Here is a 13,286-nt window from a genome sequence, read left to right as displayed (position 1 = left end):
CATAGTACTTCACAAAAGTTATATAGAAATTTGTTATTACGTGTAATTGGTAAAATAAAACACACACACAAAAGCATCTAACAGCTCCGATCTCTCATCTCTTGCTTCCTGCCCTCTTAGCCCCAAGTCTCTGATGTAGACTTAGTAGTAATTTGACTAATATTTATACTGCTTTTTTTATTGAATACAGTTCACATCTTAAAAAGGTGTTTTGTATGTGATAAGCCATTTCTTCCCATTGATGTGTCAGGATAAATAAAGGGAAATTTTCAAAAAGAACTTTTGTTTAAATAGGTCCTAAAATACTAATCACTGGTATTTATACTGCACTTTAAAGTTTGCAGACATACTTTATATAAATAGAACTTCATTTGGTTTTCCATTTTACAGATGGTGAAACTGAGGCTGAATGGTTAAATGATTTGCCCAGGAAATCATTTGCCCATTCATCTAGGGTCTGAAGCCTGATTTGAATTTGGGGCTTTCTGACCACCAACTCTAGCACTCTGCCCACTACCCCATATAATTGGAGAAAGCTATCTAGTTTAATTCAAATGTCCTTTCTAGAAATCTACTTTTAAAGTTGTGGTGTGGGTTACTGTAGGCTTTTTTTTTTAACTGAATTTATGAACTTTGTATATTCCATGTTTTAACAACTCTTATTTTCATTTTTAAGTCATCTGATGGTCCTTGTCATTTCATTTTTCTTTTGATTTAAGTTCCTTCAGGTCGATGAATCTTATACTGATGAATGCACATTTTAAATGAGTGAATGATTTATGGGAAATGTCTGTTATTTTTCAGAGAGTTCTAGAGGAAAATCAAGAGCACTACCATGTCATTCAAAAATTCCTTATCTTGGGAGACATTGATGGTAAGCTTTAAGTCTTTATTTTGTTTTATGTGATTTTCTCATTGCATTTTTTTTTTTAAACCCTTGTACTTCGGTGTATTGTCTCATAGGGTGGGCAATGGGGGTCAAGTGACTTGCCCAGGGTCACACAGCTGGGAAGTGTCTGAGGCCGGGTTTGAACCTAGGACCTCCTGTCTCTTGGCCTGACTCTCACTCCACTGAGCTACCCAGCTGCCCCCTTCATTGCATTTTTTATAATATTTTTTATTAAGAGTGGAAGGCTATGTGGCAAAATCATTAAAATTTTATAAAAAAAAAATCAACCCAGTTGATTCCCAATGTCGAGTTTCTTCTAGCTGTATGTTCATCAATACTTCTGTATCCCAAGGGGTACAGAAAAATAGGTAACTTTGTGAAATTCAAGTTTAAAGAATTAAGACCTCTAACAACATTTCAAGAGATTAACAAGGTGTTCAATGCACAGGTAAATTATTGGAGCAGTCAGTAGGAACATAGCTCTAAATATTTTTTGGGGTAACTATGTCTTTTCTCTTGGTTTTACCACTAAGGTCAACTATTTGGTTAATCTGTTATAGGTCTGATGGAGGAATTTATTAAATGGCTTTCCAAAGGAAAGAATGTTCTGCCGGGACACCTTCTCCGCTTCATGACGCATCTCATCTTGTTTTTCCGCACTCTGGGGATACAGACCAAAGTAAGCATAACTGGCTAGTCTGTCTGTCTTGTGTGTCCCAAGGCTGAAGCAGCATGTTGGCACTAGAGGGGTGCAGAGCACGGAAAGACTCGGCCCTCTCTCTGTGGTGCTTGTGCAGCAGACGATGGGTGGACACGTGGATAGTTGGGGGGTACTGTTACATTCCCCTCAGCTCTTTCCTTAGAAAGGCCTGAGAAAGAGGCCTCCCTTGTGGGGCTTCTGAAAATGGGGCAGAATTCACTGGTCCTAGCGTGGACAAGAGAAGGGTAGGCACGAGGAGCAGCACAGAAGCTGAGTGTGGGAGGGGGAAGGCAGCCCATCATTCTTTCTGCACCAGGCACAGGCTGCTGTGCATTTTACTCAAGGCAGACTCGGTTGGTGTGTGTAGACAGGAGCGGCCTATCCGTGCCACAGAGCACGAAGGCTGCTGGGAATGAGCGCAGACTAGAGGAGGAGCCTACGTTCGGGGGGATGAGCCCCGGAGAGCTCGGCCAGGTCTGGGGGAGGCAGGACTTGGGGTAAAGTCGGTGTGATAGGCGGGGAGCTCCTGTGTGAGGGCAGCTCTGATTTGGAGCTCAGACTGAATTTGGGCACTCAGACAGAAGACAGCTGAGAGCCACTTGTAGGGAGCCAGCGAGTGTGCTTTAGACTAAGGGGGGTCTAGATGTTTAGGAGAAGAAGCAGGAAGGGGCCACATCTTGAACAGAGCATCCACGGAGGATGGGCCCCGACGGGCTCCAGTCATTGACCTTCATGCAGCCAGAGCTAGGGCGGCCGGAGCCAGGGCAGCAGGGGTGGAGGAAGGCCTCGGGAATGCAGCGAAGGCATGATGAGGAATCGACTTTTTCAGAAATCTTGGCTATGGCAGGCGTACAGATTGTGGGTTAGTTGCCTCATAGCATTGGAAACCTTTTTAGAATGGGGGGGCCTGAGCTTATTGGAATGAGGAGGCAAAGAGCCGTTGAAAGGAGAGAGATGGAAGATGACAATCCTTGGGATCTTGTGGGAAACGAAAAGGAGGAAAAGTAGTAGGATTCGAAGTGAGTCTGGAGGTTGCCTTTGGTGATCCAAAGTGGGGGAGCAATTTGCGGGAGGTTGGAGGGAGGGGCTGAGGGAGATCACCGCGGACACCCTGCCCAAGTCATTTTAGTGAAGGCTGGCTAACTGCCCTCGAGGCCCCTGCCACAGCTCCTGCGATGTGTGCCCTCGGGCGTCAGTAGGATGCGCTGGGAGATCTGTCCGTGATGGCAGGTTTATAAGGGGCGTCTTTCACAGCAAGGTCACTCTTAGGACATCTGCAGAGTGACCTCTAGCCAGAGGAGAGAGGGAGTTAAGTGGCTTCTGATTGCTAATGAACCCTGATTCTGACAAAGTGAATTTGAGTTCACTACAGTGATTAGATTGGTAAAGCCCAATTCGAATGAAGTAGCTCTCTAGGGTACTTGAATCCTATTTTGTACTTGTTTTAACGTATGTGATAGAGTCCTGGTGAGAGTCTCGTGATCCTTGTCCATGTTTTCTGTTTGCTGAGCTGTGTGAGCTGTTCTGGGGATTTGTCACTGAATCTGATCGCTTGTTTTTTCCCCCTACAAAGGAAGAAGTGTCTGTGGAAGTTTTAAAGGCCTACATTCAGGTAATTGTGAAGAATCTCACCTTTGAAACTTGATTCAATGAAATGCATTTTGAAAGTTCCGTGTCAGTGACTGTTTAGCACTTGGATGTCAGTTTGATTTGCTGTTTTTTCCTTTGAGATTAGAGGAGTCCATTGAAATTGGGATGTAATTCTTAATAAATTGTGGAAATTTTTTTCCTTGCCGTGCCCATCCCATAAAGCTCCTAGAATCTTATTATTGGTACATAGGGGGCATTTTTCTCTTTTGCAGCTGTTAATATGTGAGAAACATGCGAGCCTCATCGCGTTCTATACTTGTCATTTGCCTCAAGACCTGGCTGTCGCCCAGTATGCAGCCTTTCTGGAAGGCGTGACAGAATTCGAGCAGCGCCATCACTGCTTGGAGCTGGCCAAAGAAGCAGGTGAGGAGGGCGCCCCGGCCCACGGGCGGAGGTCGCGGCTCTCCTTCAGGCTGTGGTCTGTGTGGGGCGGCCGCCCGGGGCTGCCACAGCCTTTGGGTTTTCTCTCGTTCAGGTCTGGACGTGGCGACCATCACCAAAACTGTAGTGGAGAACACACGCAGGAAAGATGCCGGCGACTTCAGTCACCACGACATGGCGCCTTCCCTGGACACGGGCACCACAGAGGTACGGTGGGCGCCGCAGCTCAGACCCGGCGTGGCCGGCATCCCAGTGTCCGTGGGGAGTACCAGCTCTGTTACCAGGGCTTTTGGGCGGCGCTTAATGGCGTCGGATTGAAAAGAACAGAAACGGAGAACTGAGAACAGCCAGACTCTCGGTGAGCCCGTAGCTGCTCCAGTTTGCCACGCAGCTTCGAGTTTAATGTGTAGAATTCAAAACCATCTCACACAAAAGCACAGAGAAGTTTTGCAGCTGCGCAGATACGCCGAACTTACAGAATTAGGCCATGATTGGCATGTGACTTTACAAAGCACAAAAGAATCACAGTAGCTCAAGGTAAAAGAATTACCTGGGGCAGCTGGATAGCTCAGTGGATGGAGAGTCAGGCCTACAGACCTGGAGGTCCTAGGTTCAAATCTGGCCTCAGACACTTCCTGGCTGTGTGACCCTGGGCAAGTCACTTGACCCCCATTGTCCCTCTATGGGCCAAGGGCTTTACAAATCTTATCTCACAGCCACTCTATTATTAGAGGTTCTGTTATTATTCTCATTTTATAGTTGAGGAAATGGAGCCAAATTGTATTCTGCCATATTGATCTTGATGGGAATCCAGATCAAAGGCCCTATCGGCCAAGGAGGGGGTTCGGGGTTCTGCGGGGCCTACGAGTCACTCGTGTTTTCATCATCTCCATCAGTAGCCACATTTGAAAAAGCCATTCATTCTTCACGAGTACGTCTGGTTGTGCATGTAAAGGTGGGGGCGAGCCTTCCTTGCCGTAACTTGGGGGACCCCAGATTGGGAGCCTTCTGGGCAGGCCCGGAGAGCGGATAAATTCGGCCGAGAGCCGGACTAGGCTGTGCGTGGGGACTGCTGGAGGCTGGCCTCGGATGGCCCACACTGACGAGGTGACCCTGTCTCCCAGACGGGGGAAAGGCCTGATGGTGGTCCCCAGCCTCGGACAGCCCTCCGATCCGCTCCTCCGCCTGGCCTTGAACACTTCCCTTCCCTCCCTTCAAGTCCTCCCTCTCCTTCGACGCTGGGCCCCAGTCTGAGTTTGGGGCAGGGCCTTGGACCGTGTCCACTAGGAAAGCTGCTGTGACCAGAGACGGGGAATCTCCCCGAGGGGCAGGGCCGGGCCTAGATGAGAAGGGGGACTCTGGGGAGGAGGCGGCCGCGCAGGAGAGGGAGCCGTGGAAGGCCAGGCCAAGGCTGCTGGGCACGGGGGGCGGCCACATGGGAAGGCGTTGGCTGATAGCTGTTGGCAGAACCAGTAGGTGTTGGGCTTCTGCGGCCTTTGGCCCTGGAGAGAGCCGGGACAGCCCCGTCCTGGTGGGTGGATCCGATGCAGCCTGACTCCCGGCTTGTCCCTTTCCCCCGAGTGGGCGCCTCCGTTTCCCATGTAGAAAACAACAAACAAGGCCCACAGGAAGGAGGGCCACGTGGTAGGCGGGCGGTGGAGCCCGGAAGAGGATCCGTGTGTCGAACAAGTTCCGCAGAGCGCCTGGTCTGGAAGGGACACGAGAGCCGCTGGCTCGGGCTCTGGCGGGGAGCGAGGACGGCCCGACGCTCCTTTCCAGACTTTCAGTCGCGCTTTGTGTGAGCAGAACTCGGACCTCAGGCTGAGTGGTTGCCTCTTGTGTTTCAGGAGGATCGCTCCAAGATCGACGTGATTGACTGGCTCGTGTTTGACCCCGCCCAGAGGGCCGAGGCGCTGAAGCAAGGCAACGCCATCATGAGGAAGTTCTTGGGTACGCTGTCCGCTTCCGACATTCGCTGTGCTTTCCTGTCCTGACCGCCGACGGCCATCTAAACTAAAAAGAAAATGAAATATGTCCCTTTCTGTGCTGAGCCTCCTGAACAAGAGCTCTGGAAGCAATTCCTTACTAATGTTTCATTGTGCTTATTGAGTACTCTAAAAACGATTACTTTCACAATGAACTGCTCTTGAAAACTATTTGGGGGGCAGCTGGGTGGCTCAGTGGATTGCGAGCTAGGCCTAGAGATGGGGGTCCTAGGTTCAATTCTGGCCTCAGACACTTCCCAGCTGTGTGACCCTGGGCAAGTCACTTGACCCTCATTGCCCACCCTTACCACTCTTCTGCCTTGGAGCCAATACACAGTATTGACTCTAAGATGGAAGGTGAGGTGTGTTTTTTTGTTTTGTTTTGTTTTGTTTTTTTTATTAAAAAAAATATTTGGTTGGTTGTTCCCATCGGTAACTTACCTTTACTTGTAAAAAAATTAGGATTTTCAGGGCAGCTAGGTAGCACAATGGATAGAGCACCAGGCCTGGAGACAGGAGGTCCTAGGTTCAAATCTCAACTCACACTTCCTAGCTGGGTGATCCTGGGCAAGTCACTTAGCCCTGATTGCCTAGCTTTAAAAAAAATTTTTTTTAACAACTTGGAATTTTCTATGCAGGCAAATCTGTTGCTCGTTGTTTAATGTGAATGACACCTGATGACTTGACTAGATGTAAAACTTTATCTACTAAGAGAAAGGAAAGTCATTCGCTGTGATTTCACTGTCAGGAGCCTCCCACCTCCCAGTTAAGAGGTCGTAGACTGTAGATGAAGAACAAGATGTTTGTTTTCAGACATGACCAATTATGATTTTTTTTTGGTCTGACTCCTTATTCATACAAGTGCCTTGTATGGGAACAGGAACACCATTGGGAAATGACAGTCATGTTTGAAAAAAACCCTAAGATTTCTTTAAGATTAGAAAATCCTAAATTGTTTTTTAGTTTGTGTGTGTGGTTTTGTTTTGTTTTAAGTTAGGCAATGGAGGTTAAATGACTCGTCCAGGGTCATACAATTAGAAAGTGTCTGAGGCCAGATTTGAATCCAGGTCCTTTCAACTCCAAGCCTGGCATTATCCAATTGTGCTTAACCAGGTAGCCCTCAGCCCACTATCCAGTAAAAGTTTACAAGATGCTTAAATGTTTGTTTTCTGGGACCTACAACAAAAGCAAGTCTCATTTTTCCCATCAGGAAAAAAAAATTTCCTGTTAATGAACTAATTCTTATAGCCTTCATTGATTGATAAATTTTTATGCTGAAAAAAGCTAGGTAAAGAGTGAAATGCTCTGACGTTTGTTTCCTCTGTAGCATCTAAGAAACATGATGCCGCCAAAGCAGTGTTCGTGAAGATTCCCCAAGACTGCATCGCAGAGATCTACAACCAGTGGGAAGAGAACGGGATGGACAGTCCGCTCCCCGCCGAGGACGACAACGCCATCCGGGAGCACTTGTGCATTAGAGCTTACCTGGTGAGCGGCTGCGTCCTGGGCTCTGTTCTCTCGTGACCCCCCGAGAACTTGGGGCACAGCCCAGAGGCATGGCCTGCGCCCTAGCCCACATCCATGTGCTGCCCTGTTAGATGGGAGAGTGAAAGCCAGAGCTCGGGGAACGCAGCCCCCCGCAGGCCAGGTTTGGTGATTCTCTGTTTGGGATGGAGAACACACATGTAATAGAGCCCAGAGAGCAGAGCAGGTCTGAGAGCCACCAGGGGCCAAATGGCGAGCAAGGAAGGGGCGGCGCTTCCGTCTTTCCTCAGAGTTCCTTTTTCTGAACTGGAAGCCCCGCCTCAGGACTATATTGGTCCCCCTCGAGGTTTGGGCTGGCGGCCCGCAGCAGATGTCAGGTTCTTGGGGTGCCCAGAAAGCAGGCTGGCGCTCTTTGGGGGGATGACTATCTCCCGACACCCTGCCAAAGCCACTGCTTTGGAATACGATTACGAAGCTTTGGGTCAGGTGGGCCCTGCAGAATGTGTCCAGATGGCTGACCTTAAACAACCCAGGAGAGGTTTCTGAAAGCCTTTTCTTGCCTTTCAGGAAGCCCACGAGACCTTCAATGAGTGGTTCAAGCATATGAACTCGGCTCCACAGAAGCCTGCTTTGCTCCCCCAGCCCTCCTTCACAGAGAAAGTCGCTCATGAGCACAAGGAAAAGAAATATGAAGTAAGTCAGATGGGGGCTGGGGCTTGTGGGGTTTGTTAACGAAATAACATTTTCTGATTCAGTTTAACAAAAGCTCTTTTAAAAGGTGGCTACGTTTGACAGCTGAGCCCCGTCAGGCAGGTGGCTGGCAGGGGTCTCCCTAGTGCTTCTGTTTGACTTTTTTCCCCCAACAATTAAACTGAAAGGGAGAGGCTTCTGTTGTCAGGAAACATCCATGAATGAAGTTAGAATCCTAAGTTTTTGTTTCATAACTACGTTTCACTGAATCTGGTTACAGAGTGGCTCCCCCAAAGTGCCTCTCTGTGTCAGCCTGGAATTCTCAGCCTTCCCCACATTTCTTCTGCAGATGGACTTCGGCATATGGAAAGGGCACTTGGACGCTCTTACGGCTGAAGTAAAAGAGAAAATGTACAACGTCCTCCTCTTTGTGGATGGAGGCTGGATGGTGGATGTCCGAGAGGTGAGTTGTGTAGATCGTCCGTCTCCCCACGGGAAGAAGAATCTCTTTATTCTAGAGGAGTGAGCCCCCTTGTCAGACTTAGACCAGAAGTACTCGCCATAAAACCGCGTCATCAGTCTCCTCCCTAGAGATGGCATCCTTGTAGACAGGCGAGTTTGGGCCTTTTGCTGGGAGGGCCGTTGGGAGGCCGTGACGAGGCCGCCTCAATGCCCAGAGCGACCCGTTGTGGCGGGGTCAGAGCCAGAGAGCTGGTGGGCAGAGATGCCTGGAGACGGCGGGGCTGGCCTGGTCTGGTCTCCTTTCCTCACTCTGCAAAGTGACCTTAAATCCTGCCGCACTGCAGCCTCCATCGTCCTCTCAAGTGGCCCGGGAGAGCCCCAAGGGGGCGGGGGCTGGAGGGTGGGCTTTGGGGAGAACCTCCTGTTTCTGAGCTCCCCCAGGCGCCTCCCGGCACACAAGCCAGACCCACCACGGGCAGCTCGGGCTTCCTCAGGCCCTGGACAGAGGCAGGCTGCACGCCGTGCAGGCCCAGGCATTCATGCGGTGCCGAGACACGGCCTCTTCCAAAGGGACTCCATCAGGCCAGGTTGCCCAGGGGAAGCCAGGTCGGTTCAGTCCAGTTGGGCCAGTGTTCCTCAGAGCCCCTTCTGTCCTCTACCGTTGCAAAGTGGAGCGGCTTGGCTCGGGGGGCTTCTGTTTCTGGGCTGACGCTGTGCACAGAGAAGAGTAGGGAGAGGGGCCTGGCACAGCCGCGGTGTCTGGGGAAAGAAAGCGTTTTCAGAGGCTGGGATGGGCTGGGCTTCAGGGGACAGGCAGTGAGGAGGTGGGAAGCGAGTCTGGCCCAGACTGGGCTGTCTTGTTTGGCCGGAGTGGAGAGTAAAAGAGACAGAGCTAGGAAGAGCTATTCAGGGGCCTCGAAAGCCAAGGATAGAGAACTTAGACTATCCTGTAAGGCTTATAGTATAAGCTATTAGAACCTGCTGAAGAGGCTACGCGCCAGTGGCGGGGCCTTAAGAAAACTGCTTTGACACCTCTGAGGCTGAACAGAGGGAGTCTAGATAGATCGTAGCAGCTGTCTAGATGCTAATGGCAGTGTGAGTGGCTGCCAGGCCGGGCGTGTGGAGGACGTGGTAGAGTCCAGTGGGCCTCGGCCATCCCATGGGGCAGAGGGGAGACAGTGAGCACGGGGGCCAGGGAGGGGCTGCGAGGAAAGGGAGGATGGCCGGAGAGGCTCCAGAAGGATGTCTGGGTGGAACAGGGCCTAGAGAACAGTGTCCCATCTGGGGCGCAGCGTGGCACAGACCGCCCACAGGCCCTGGGGAGGAGGAGGCAGAGAGGGACTCTGAGGACCCCCCAGGCCAGAGACAAGAGGTTGGGAAGGTGGGAGAAGTGGGGATCAGGAGACAGGAGGGGGATGAGAATGGCCCAGGATCAGAGGCTGCCACAAAGTCCGGGCAGAGAAAGCCCAAGAAAAGCCCCAGAGAGCACCAAACAGGCCCTGGAGCTCCACGGTACAGCCTCGCCTCATGGGCACCACGGAGGCCCAGGAGTTTGCTTCGGGTCAAGGGGTGCGGAGTGTTGCAGCTGAGTGTTGCCCTCATGCGGCCCCCCCAGACTCCTTCTCCTGGGCCTGGCCAGTGTCTAGAGGGCCCCCCAGAACACTCCCCTCGCTTCCCCACTGTACACTGCGGAGAGGTAGAAGGTGGATTTCTGGGGTGCAGGAAGAGGGAGTGCAGGCGGAGACTGAATTCAGAGACCACCAGGAGTGATGGGAGAGAAGGCCGGGCCTCACTACGTGGCCCACTGACAGGCACCCTCAGAAGCCTAGCGGGCTGCGTGCTCCGCACTTGGGGCGTCGGTGGCCAGCAGCGGAGGAAGGCCCTGAAGCCTGTTCCGCCTGGGCTGGAGAAGCTGTGATGCCATGTGAGGGCGGCCCCGGGCTGGAGGCCTCCAGCGGGCCAAAGGGGGAACTCTGGCCTGAGAGCAGCCTGTATTGATGGGAAACAGCTGCCAAAGGTGCCGGGGCTTGGGCCAGGCTCCTCAGGGTACCCGGCCTGGCCCTCCTCCCCCCCCTCCTGGGGGTTCTCCTTAGCCAGGGCTCCCGCTCGCAGGGAGGCCCCGCCTCTAAGCCGGCCCCGCCTCTAAGCCGGCCCCGCCTCTAAGCCGGCCCCTCTTGTTTTGTGTGGAGGATGCGGAGGACGATCCCGAGAGAGCCCACCAGATGGCCCTGCTGAGGCGCCTCTGCCTGCCCATGATGTGCTTCCTGCTGCACACCATCCTGCACAGCACCAACCAGTTCCAGGAGTGCCTGCAACTCGCTGACATGGTGTCCTCGGAGCGTCACAAGCTGTACACGGTGAGTGTGTGAAACGGCTTCCTTAAGAACTTTTTTTCTGTTTCATGACGAACTGGAGGATTTTAACCAAGTCTTGTTCTGGCTTCGGAGCGGGGTGCACCCCACACACACACACATAGAAAATATATGCCAGTTAGAGGCTTGGCTAACTCTTGAGTTCGGGGTTTGGGGGGGAGGGGGGAGCGGAGGGGGCTTGTTAGGGTCCATTTTCTCATTTCTGTCTGTTTCTCATCAGGTATTTTCCAAGGAAGAACTAAGGAAGTTGTTACAGAAGCTGAGAGAATCATCGTTAATGCTTTTAGATCAGGGACTTGACCCTTTGGGTTACGAGAGTCCATCCTAGTGTGATTCCATTTTTTCCCCTCATAGCATCATCATTGCAAATTTCACTAAATGTAAATGTTTGTGGTCTTTGTTGTCCTCATTTTTTGATGTTGTTGTTTGTCTTTTTTAGGAAACAATTATGTAAAATTTAATATTTGGATTTTTTGTACTTGTAATAAAAATTATGGCAGGGGTCTTTTGCAAGTTGTGATAGAACAGTATTTCTTGAATTATGTATATTAATAAAGTTTAAAATTTTTTCTTCAGATTGCCACAGTGAAAATTAAAGTTAAAGGTCTCGTTCTCAGTTGTATGTTGAAGAGATGAAGCTTCGTAAGTGAATTAGTTCCTTCCCACTCCTCTATTTTATAACTGTCAAAATGTTAGCATTTCAAAGTTAGTTGAAAGGGACTGGAAAAGAGCACCACCATATTTAGGATTAAAAACTATCACGTGATTTCCCCTTTGTCCTAAGTGCTTAGAGAGCACAATTTTTGTAAAGCAAAGTGAACGACAGGATACTCTTCTCAAGCAATATTTACTTTGTCATTCTTCTATCCTAAATATACATTTTAGGATCAGTCTAAAGCTGGAAAGCTATTCCAGAAAAGCAAGCTCTGCTGTGTATGTCTAGCATGGTAGAAAGGGTACCATCATTGCCCTGCCAACAAACTGAGGCTGCTTCCAAGGACCAGCCTATTCAAGTACACAAAGGCTCAATGCTAATATCACTGACCCATCAACTTGCTGATAAAACATTTGGCTTTGGCATCCCATGAAATAAAGAAACATGCAAAATGGTGCTCAATCCTCTCCCGTCCCTTCCTTCTACAGTGACAGTGTAGCTAGAGACTGTAAGAAAAAGCAACAATAGTGCTGAGGCGCCTACACTTAGATGACCTACAAACTTCGGCATTTGTTCCTTCCATGTCACCAATTGTCAACATCCTGTTGGAGGAACTGAAGGATACTTGATCATAATTTTTTTCATTTAAATAAAGCCAAAATAAAGGAAGTCGTGGCTAAATGGAAGGATGTCTTCCTGTTTCTTGGAGAGTCAAACAAAGGTGTTGACAAGGGTTAATTTTTATCACATGCTCAAAGGCAATAAATATTATTTCAAAAGATATTTGATTATCCCGCCTCATATTGCAAGGATTTTCAAATAGGTCACTGTGAAAGTGATTGTAGCTTACATGCCAACATTGGTTAGAGTTGGAGACATCCTATGAAGAAATTATAAATTGTATAGAAGTCTTAGAGTTTTATGTCATACTTTTTTGAGAAATTCATTGGGATGCAAAAGATAGGCTCTGCACCTGAAATCTCCCAATCCAGAACGATTTAAACAAATCATTGATTTTTTTTTTAAATAGCTTACAGAAAAAATGGCAGCACTGATGAAAAGTTTTATACACATGTGAAACCAATGTAAATCAATGGCCAAAACAAGGAAGCAGAATCTAAGAAGCACCTTTAGTCTTGCACCCTTCAGCTTCCTTCCTGAGAGAGAGATGGAGAGGAGCCAAAGGGAACACTAAGCCAGGGTGTAGAAACTCATTTGTAAAGTCTTGTGAGGAAAGCTAATGTTGATTAGAATTAGTGGAGGGTAAAACCAATTTTCAGAAAGCTTGATAAATCCAATTAAGCAAAGTCATCACTATTCTATATAGAGATGATCATTAAATCCACCATCTCAGTTGATGAGGTCAGAGTACATAGAAGAGATCCCAGCACAGCATTGCTGTGAAGGGTTCCAGGGATATTACCAATCATGAAAGGGTTAGATGCATTCAGTAGCTGACTCTTAAGAGCAGGATGCACCCGAGCCAGACTATATTTCAAATCATCGATTTCTGGATACTTGAATTTGGACTCAAATTTTATGTATTTTGACCCTTCCCCATGCCTGCAGTTCAAAGGTCAAATGAACCTCTGGGCTGGGAGCTGGCCACTACATTGTCTTAGCCTCCATCTCTTTCATCTTGTTGTGGTTTGCCAAGCTGATGTTAAATTCTCTACCATGTCGCATGTTTGATTAACTATCTCCCACTCCCCATTCCTTGGAACTTCAATAAAAATTGTATTAACCTGTAATTCGCCCTCTCATTCCATCAGGCTGAATGCTGTGCTGAAATATCCTGCGTCTCTGTGTCTCTATTCCTCCTCTATGCCCTCCCTTCCTTAATCTTTAAACCCTTCAACCCAAAGTCCCTCAATCCTCAACTTCCCTTTCAGGGGGTCAACCCACTGTTGGAATATTTTGTAACTGCTGGTCAGCGACACCACATTTTGGTGGGGGAAAGGAGGTAATGCAGGTGAGAAGTGTCCAAAAAAAATCCCAAGTGTCTTCAGGAGGAGAA

General features: G+C 49.2%; 1 protein-coding gene across 1 annotated transcript in view; it reads left to right on the top strand.

The window, feature by feature from the left end:
* NUP107 (nucleoporin 107) overlaps positions 1-12,057 on the top strand; it is a 41,960-nt gene extending 29,903 nt beyond the window's left edge. The window contains exons 18-28 of the mRNA XM_044678240.1: positions 805-874; positions 1,450-1,568; positions 3,163-3,201; positions 3,452-3,602; positions 3,715-3,827; positions 5,468-5,570; positions 6,933-7,093; positions 7,658-7,783; positions 8,130-8,243; positions 10,432-10,599; positions 10,835-12,057. Of these exons, the coding sequence (XP_044534175.1) occupies positions 805-874; positions 1,450-1,568; positions 3,163-3,201; positions 3,452-3,602; positions 3,715-3,827; positions 5,468-5,570; positions 6,933-7,093; positions 7,658-7,783; positions 8,130-8,243; positions 10,432-10,599; positions 10,835-10,942 (1,272 nt within the window). The 3' untranslated portion in view covers positions 10,943-12,057. The remainder of the gene's footprint in view (positions 1-804; positions 875-1,449; positions 1,569-3,162; positions 3,202-3,451; positions 3,603-3,714; positions 3,828-5,467; positions 5,571-6,932; positions 7,094-7,657; positions 7,784-8,129; positions 8,244-10,431; positions 10,600-10,834) is intronic.
* The last annotated feature ends 1,229 nt before the right edge of the window (positions 12,058-13,286 follow it).

The sequence above is a fragment of the Gracilinanus agilis genome, chromosome 5, assembly GCF_016433145.1.
Source record: "Gracilinanus agilis isolate LMUSP501 chromosome 5, AgileGrace, whole genome shotgun sequence".
NCBI classification, from domain to species: Eukaryota; Metazoa; Chordata; class Mammalia; order Didelphimorphia; family Didelphidae; genus Gracilinanus; species Gracilinanus agilis.
Note: the sequence above shows the minus strand (reverse complement) of the source record. Positions and strands in the feature narration are given on the sequence as shown.